Source organism: Leptonychotes weddellii, chromosome 4 (assembly GCF_054177405.1).
Source record: "Leptonychotes weddellii isolate Sample4059 chromosome 4, ASM5417740v2, whole genome shotgun sequence".
Taxonomy (NCBI): Eukaryota; Metazoa; Chordata; class Mammalia; order Carnivora; family Phocidae; genus Leptonychotes; species Leptonychotes weddellii.
The window spans coordinates 7985841-7994087 of record NC_138372.1 but is presented as its reverse complement, the minus strand read 5'-3'; the positions used below and the strand labels follow the sequence as shown (position 1 = coordinate 7994087).

General features: G+C 58.1%; 1 protein-coding gene across 2 annotated transcripts in view; it reads right to left on the bottom strand.

Moving 5' to 3' along the window:
- Nucleotides 1-1471: 1471 nt before the first annotated feature.
- AGTRAP (angiotensin II receptor associated protein) overlaps nt 1472-8247 on the bottom strand; it is a 13165-nt gene continuing 6389 nt past the window's right edge. The window contains exons 2-5 of one of the 2 annotated variants that reach the window (XM_006735512.3): nt 7074-7108; nt 5606-5711; nt 4558-4753; nt 1472-3096 (exon numbers count right to left, since the gene is read on the bottom strand). In XM_006735512.3, coding sequence (XP_006735575.1) covers nt 2981-3096; nt 4558-4753; nt 5606-5711; nt 7074-7108 — 453 coding nt within the window. In that variant the 3' untranslated portion in view covers nt 1472-2980. The remainder of the gene's footprint in view (nt 3097-4557; nt 4754-5605; nt 5712-7073; nt 7109-8247) is intronic. The other variant, XM_031030410.2, reaches the window with a different exon arrangement.

Sequence of the window (8247 nt, the reverse complement as noted above, 5' to 3'; positions counted from 1 at the left end):
ACCCCACTGCTGTGTCTGTCCTCCGCAGGGAGGGGAGTGTCCTTCCACTCTGGCAGGAGAGAGGGGAGAGTAAGCCAACTGCCCTGCGTCAGTTACTGCTGGCCACGGGGGACCGCCGCCTGCCGCCAAGGCTGATCTGGTCTTTTCTAGGCGTAAGGCGTTGTCCAGCCAGTGACTGACTGCACTGCTTTCCTTGGAGTCTCTGATTACTCTGACAGTGGGCAGAACTGCCTGATGTCCTTCCCTGGAAGGGACAATCGGTGCATGGTGTTCTGCTCAACACGGCCACTTGTCACCACCCCCATCTCTACCTCCCAGCCCAAGCCATCGACACTGTCCTTTTAGAGTGTGAGTCAGATCGTGTCCCATTCTGCCCAAAGCCCTCCAGCGGCCCCTCATCTCACTCAGAAAAAGTCAAAGTCCTCAAAATGACCTACTAGCCCTTTGCTACCTGGTCCCTGATGCCTCTCTGACCTCATTCCTTCTTCCCTCCCTTGGCTCCAGCCACTCCGGCCTCCCGACCGTGCCCAGAAACAGTCTGGCCAGGCACACACCTGCTCAAGCCTTCCTATGAGCTGTTCCCCTGCCTGGAACCTCTCATGCCAAATGGAATCTCCTGGTACTTGGGGCTTTTTCCCCTTGATTCGGGTATCCCCAGCAGCTGGAAGACTCCTAGCTCCCATAGGCTCTTGGTTGCTTGTTGAATGAATGTTTGAACGTCAGTTACGAGACCTGCCGTTTGGAAGGGGGGCACCCCACTGGTGGCCCTCGCTGTCCCCGTACCTCTGGTGGCACTCTTCTTGCAGGACAGCCCTCCAGCTTCTGGGGCCACTGGGCCTGCCTGGTCAGGGAGCCAGAGTAGCCTGGGAGGTTAAGTCACTGTCCCCCAACTCCAGAGCAGCCCTTGGCCAATGACCAGAAAGCCCAGCCCCCACCCCTGCTTGCACCAAGCCAGACGCTGCATTCAGGGTCTGCTTCTGGGGACCCCCACTTAAGACAGGGGCCTTCCTCTGCCCCCCATAAAGATCCAATCGGACTCGAGGGTCTGGGACTAGGAGGAACCGGGGTCTCTGAATATACTCTCCCCTCTGCTTGACACAGGCTCTATTAGCTGTCCCCCCACTGTGGCCCCCCCACCTTTTCATTCCCTTTGGAAATCTGACATATTCACCACATACACACAGGAGCGCGCACAGTGCAAGCCTGCCGTGTGCCAGGAACTGGTATAAACAAGAGAACCGGAACTTGGGTTTTTAGTCCCATGCCCCAAAAGTCATACCTCTCCCCTACCCAAGGCTGCCTCAGCCATGACCTTGAAGGGTCCTTCCTTCTAACCCACACTTCTGTATTTCACTACATATACGCTCATGAACGACATATGATATCGCTTGGAGGTTTTTAAATTCATGTGAACGCTCACGTTGAAGATGCCATTCTACAATCTGTTTTGCTCACCATAGGGGGACCCCCGTCAATAGAACTAGGTCTGGTTTATTCACATGAACTGCTGAACCATATCCATAGAATGAATGTACCACAGGTTATTTATTCGTCCCCTTCTGACGGTGAAACTGTTTCTAGCTTTCCTGCAGCTGCAGCCACTCGGTGTCCCTTGGTCCCTTCCCAGGGGTCCCTTTCGGAGCTCTTGCCTCCTGCCAGAGGACTCTTAATGTCTGTTCCCTGAGAGCAGGCCCCAGAGTTGAGCCCTGCGGCCCGCACTCAGCAGTACCACGTACCGAGCCCCAGGAGGGTGGTGGGATTGTGCACTAGGCCTTGATCTCTTTGTGCTGGGGACAAGCCGGGATGGCCTGGGAGAGCCCAGGCCCATGAGGCCCTGAGGTCAACACTCGGTCCAGTCAATGTAGATTAGGACCCTGGCCATGGGACACTTGGGGCTTCTGGATGGGTACCGGTTTCAGTCAGCCCTGACACCAGGACATAGGGTCTACCGGGAAGAGGTCGCCCCTTGCCTACTGACCCCACATCATCACAGGATCAAGGAGCAACCCACCAACTTTGCTGCGGCTTAGGGAGCTTTCCGAGGGCCAGGCACTGCACACTTCATTCATCTCATCACGCCGGGGGCAGGCATTAGCTCTTTTCCAGGAGACACTGAGGTCAGAGACATTAAGCTGCTCAAAGGCACATAGCCAGAAAGTGGCAGAGAGGGATGCAAACCAATACCCAAGTCATCTGATTCAGAGACATGGATGCCCATTGGCCACACCAAACAGTGCCCTCCTCTGCTGGGGCCTTGGCTAGGCCAAAGCTGGGGAGTGAGCCCCTGCTTCCTCCTGCCACAACAAAATGGGTGGCTAAGCCCAGGTTCCCTGCGGGTTCAAAGGAGAAATCTTCTCAGGAATGGCAGGTCCAGGCCCCAGCCTGGCTGGGAGATTAACCATGGCTCAAAACACACCCAGCTGCCGATTCCCCAAATGTGAATGCCATGGCCGTAGGAAGGGCAGCTGGAGGCCGTGGTGGGTCTCAGGTGCTGCAGACACCTCCTGCCTCCAGCCCTGAGGTCCCCAAGCACCAAGTTACCAGGCAGTGAGAAGCACAGGGACCTCACTCCCATGCCGGGCTGCTCCCAGGACTGAGCATCACCCAAAGCTCTCAGAGCTTCCGTGGGTGAGGTCAATGAACTTTGGGCAAGGCCTGGCTCAGGCATGGTTGGACGGGGGCTACACAGAGCCGCTAAGGGAGGTGAGGAAAGAGACCACGGTTCCCAGCCTCAGACCACTGGGGTACCTTGAAGGGAGAGGAGGCTTCAGGGAGTCTGGGACAGGTGTGCACGGGGCTCCGGGCCACTCAGGGCACTTGACTAGGGAGATGGGCAACAGGAGAACACAGTCCAAGAAAGGGGGTGGAGGTCACGAACAGCTCTAGAATGCCATCCAAGGCACGAGGAGGGCGATGCAGCCTGGGCTGTCTCTGGGGTCTGCTCCATTGGCCCCTGCGCTGGGGCCAAAGCAGACTGGCTTCAGTACCCTTGGGGGGAGTGACCCCTGCCCTCCGAGCCTACAAAGGGGTCTGTGGGCGCCTCTGGTGAGTCAATCGTCTGGTAGTCACTGCGCTCCTGTGATGGTCCAAGGAAACCTGAGGGTGGGGGGGATGAGGGGGGAAGGAAAAAACGAAGGGTGAGGACTCAAGGCAGTCTACTGAGTCCCAACCAAGACCCACCCACCCCCCACCAGGAAGGCACTGGGACAATGACGGGGGCAGCAGCCCCCCCCGCCCGCCGGCTTTTAGCAGGTGTTCAGCCAATCCTCCCATAACCCTCCAGAGCAGGTATTTGGGTTGCCCCCACTTCACAGACAGGGAAACTGAGGGTCAAAGAGATGAACTGACTTGCCCCCAGTATGGCGCTTGATGCGGAGGACACTAAAATTCAAGCCAAGGCAGCATGGGCCCAAAGCCAGTGCTCTTGGCCATCACACTGGGGCCTTCCCAGAGCAGCACGCATCTGAGCAGAGGGACGCCCAGCCCTGGCCCACAGGCTCCTCTCCTGGGCAGAGTGGACCCCGAGCTACTGTAACCAGAAGGCCCAGAGCTGGCACAGTTGCAGAGCCCAGAGCTCTGGGCTGGGGGTCCTAGGTAGGGGGGAGGGCTCTAAGTGCCCATGCTCTTTGCTCCCCTCTCTGCCCTGCACACTTGATGCTGAACAAGTCCCAGGGGCTCTGGGCACCAGCTCCTTCATCTGCCCAATGGAAGGAATGTGAGTGACTCCCCGCAACCCCAGGGCATTGCTGAGATCAGCCCTGGGGAGGCCACAGGTGCCTTTTGCCCTGGCCCAGCTGCCCCTCTAGGTGGGTCATGGGCCCCTCCGGGCCTCTCTTCTTGGGAGGGGACAGTGGAAGACCACCCCCACCCTCTCCCCACCTCTCTGAAAGGAGATGAGCAGTATGTGAGAGAGAACAGGAAAATGGCCCAGCCGCCAGGAGAAGGGGGTACAGCTCAGGAGGGTGTGGGAGGGGCAGTGGTGGGCCAGGCTGAGGTGACCGGGACATTAGCAGGGAAAGCACCTGCAGTTCAGGGCCAGCTTCGGCTGAGGCTCCACGGCCCATGCCAGCAGACCCCCTCCCTTGGCCACCCAGACCCCACATGGCAGGAGGGGAGGCTCTAGGCATGGGGCTGAGAGGAGGGGCTGGCCCCGTGGATGCCTACCAGCCTCAGGCTGCAGGCCGCCCAGAGCTGCCTGCGGGACTGGGGCACACCCAGCTGCATCCGTGCTCGGGTTGAGACGGGGCTCTGGTCCTGCCCCCAACTCTGCCCGTAGCCTGATGCCCGGGAAAGCTCACAGCAGGCTGGGATGGGAGCCCTGGGCTCGTGCAGCAGAGACGGGAGCTTGTAGACCTTCTAGCCTGGTCGTCAGTGTCGGCACCCACCTCCCCCACCCCCACGCCTTGAGCCCTCGTCCCCCGGGGCAAGGCCGGCTCACTTGGGCAGGGGCTGTGGGTCAGGCAAGCCAGAGACAGGGGAGACGTGGCAGATGGCGTCGCCAGCACCTTGGCCGGCGAGAGGGGCAGTCAGGGAGCTGGCCGGAGGTGGTGGCCTCACCAATATGGAGCAGGAGCTCACCCCCGCGCTCCCGGTACATGTGGTAGACAAAGCAGCAAGACAAGGGCTTGAGGAGCAGGCTGAGGATGGCCATGCCGGCACCAAAGCGCTCTGTGTCCGTGAAGCCGGCCCGCTGGTAGAAGACGCTGATGTGGACGATGTCCAGGAAGATGGTGGCCGCCAAGCCACCGAGGAACTGCAAGACAGGCCAGGCACAGGGCCCGGGGGGACCATGTGCCATCAGGGTTTATGAGCACCCTGACGCTCCATCACGGCTCATGGCTCCCTTACCACAAACACCAGACTGGAAGCTCCGTTTGTGCCCTCCTGTGTCCTTAGGCTTTGCTGGAAAACAGATCAGCAAGCAGGCAGGACCTGGTGGGTGAAACGCCTGACCGAGGACTACAGCACCCAGTGCAGGGATGTGGGCACCCAGGTCTGGACCTAGCCTGTGGCCACTATGAGGCACAAGACTTGGTTCTAGAACCTCTGAAATGTAAGGTCCCTTGGAGTTCACCCAATCCGTCTGCACCACAGGGAACTCCCTTCTTAGTCATCCTGACAGGCCCTGCTGGAGAGCTGGCTGCCCCTTGGGGCGCAGTGGGTGCTGGGAAGCTCCCCCATAGCAGAGCTCAGCGGGGCTGTGTCCACTCTGACCTCACGAAGTACAGCAGTTCCCTCTTCGTGGGGCTCCCTGCTAAAAGAGGGCCCTAGAGGTGGGTTATCGGGGACATGCTCCAGTGCCCTCGAGGAGTGGCCAAGCTGGGGCACTTGGGGGAACCCTGCCCATGCTTCTCTCGGGGGAAGGCACTGAGCAGACTCCGGGCTCCCGGAGCCAGGCAGGCTGAGAAGCGGGCCAGGCTAGTGAAGACACACCTGGGCTGGTAGCTGGGGAGGGCTTCTTGACAAGGCTTTAGAAATGGAAAACAGGGGGTGGGGTGGGGGCCCCCTTCCTTGGAAGAGACAGGATTGGGATGGGTCGAGGGGGGTAAGAGGGGGGCCACAGACCACCCCGAGGCCGGTCCCTTCCCTGCTTCCCCCACCTCACCAGACTTATGGCGTCGATGGAGTCCCGCTGAGCGACGGCCCACACACCCACGGCCAGGATGGTGAAGTTGGCCCAGGGATAGGGGCCCGAGAACGTGATGCAGCCCCTGTGGGAAGAGGCACCCGAGTCACGTCAGGTTTCTGGATTCTGAAGTGTTCCCTACAGAGAACGCGTACAAAGCTGTGAAGTGTAGAACCTGACTCAGCTTGATAGTCTTTGTCACCTGACTTTTTGGTTTTAAGAAGCTAGTGTGGGGGCCCCAGCCCAGACCACAACTCAGAATCTTGGGGAGTATGACTGAGAAATCTGTATTTTGACCTTGCTTCCCAAAGTCATTAGCCATGACTTTCACTGTCTGCATTATTCACAACCATTTTACATGTGCAGCATACTTTAAGGTCTGCAAAATGCACACAGAAGCTCAGCGGTTTCCAGTCCTGCTTTGGCAGGGAAATCGCCCCATAGCTCGGCAGGTAAAACAGACAGTAATAATGAAATCAAGCCTGCAATGCTCGAGCCTCCCTCTGTGGCAGGCCCCGGGGAGTGTTGGATGAGCACAACATGCTTCTCCCTCACAGCCCCTGAGGGATGTGCGCTATCCTTATACCCATTTTACAGATGGAAACCAAGGTCCCAAGAGGTGGGCCATTTGCCTAAGGTAACCTGGCTGGACCACAGCTGAGCCAGGACCTGCCCAGGTCCATCTGAATCCCAAGTCTGCCAACTCTGGGCAGGAATGTGATATAAGAAATAGGGTCCACCCCTAAGCAAGTGATCCCACCTTGTATCTTGGGTCATAAAATATCTACTTGCTGAGCTGTGGAGCCAACCCACAGAAGGTGCTCAGCCCAGTGGCTGGCTCCTAGACACCCTCAAGAAATGTTAGTGGTTATTACAGTTTCTAAAACTCGGCTTTCACCTTCCAATGACCTTACAGGCTAAATGGGAGGGTCAGTAATGCACTCATTTTATAAGTGAGAAAATGACTCAGGGAGTCTAAGTGACTGACCCAAGGTCACAGACACACAGAGCTCTAGCCGGCATCCACCCCACGGCTGCCTTGGGGAGTCCAGCAGGCTATGTGAGACGGGCCCCCTGGCTTTAGCACCTCACACCTTCCAGATACAAAGGCCTTGGGGAGGAACCAGAGTCATGCCAAGCCCCCAAAGGGGCCTGGGCAATGTCTGGAGGAGGATCTGAGCTGTGGGGACTGCTCTGGGCCAGCCACCTCCCCTAGGATGAAGGCTTGAAGCTTCTGGGATGGGGGGGGGGTGATGGCAGAGGCCTCTGGAAACTGCCTGCCCCTCAGACATTCTTGGGACATGGAGATGCTGATGACATTCTTGACAAAGGTGCTATTTAGTTCTGGAACTGGCCAGGAGACACATGGACGAGAGCCTGGGGGTATATGGACCCAGATCCTGGGAGACAGGTGGACACAGAAGTGGTCACCTGCGGAGTCACTCACCAGGTCGTCAGCAGCCAGTGAACCAGCAGGATCGTCTGGGGGAAGGAAAGAAAAGAACTATGAGTGAGACCACAATCTGGGGAGGGGTGGAGAGCTTCTGGAGCCAGAAAACACAGGAAGCACCTGTCTAGCACCTAACAGGGCTTTACAAATATGTTTAAACAACAACAACAAAACACCAGCAACAGTGAGCGAAGCAGGGGTGAAGGAGGAAGAGTGCAGGTCAGGCCGGGGGAGCTGCCATGTCACTCGGCCCTACTCCCTTGGGGCAGCAGACACCCACACGCCCTCCTGCTTCCCTCCTGCTTCGCAATCTGCTCTGGCATCAGAGGATATACCTGGACAGGGAATGGCTGGGGGGAGGCGTGGGACTCAAACGAGGCTGGTTTCTTGGCACACAGAGCTGGGGTACAGTGTGGGGCACAGTGGTTGTCTGCTACCTGCATCCAAGGAGCAGGAGAGCACCAGGGGGCAGAAGGGGAAGAGCAGGGGGAGGGTAGCGAGGGCCTCAGCAAGGAGGGTGGATTTTTTTCTAGATTTCTACACCATTCTACCCCTTTCATTTTCCCATATGTCCTTAAAATCGCAGCCCCCTTTACTAGAACTTGTCTCTACTCTTGGTAATCAAAAGGGCCCTGCTTGGAAAGCAAATGAAGAAGGAGGGAGCAGATGCTATGGGGAGGGCAGGGCGGCTGTCAGCTGGAGCTTCCGAAGTAGGAGGGCGCTCCTGCTAAGGGATAGGCAGGGACCAGCCAGGCAAAAGGGAGGAGAGCAAGGTGTTCCAGAGGTGGCAGAGGGAATATAAATGGGGAGGAAGAGGGAGTGGACCCACACCAGCAGGGGTCGGGAGTCCCAAGTCAGGAGCTTCCATGGGGGTCCCAATGGTAGATGGGGGACCTTGAAAGAGTTACTCAAGGGATTGGGGGGGGTCAAGCTGGGAGGGGGGATGCCCAGAGCCCGGGGAGGGGGCAGTGTACTGGCCTGAGTGTGAGGGTAGACACGGCAAGAGTGTGCAGTGAACGGCCCAGGCTTCTGGACCGGTGAAAGGGCAGAAATGGGAATTGCCACCTGCAAGAAAGAACTCTGGCTTTGGAGGGAAAAGCCCTTCGAAAAGAGTTACTATTTACTGCACACCTGCTCTGTGCCAAACACCTCACGCCTCCTTCTTTGGGCC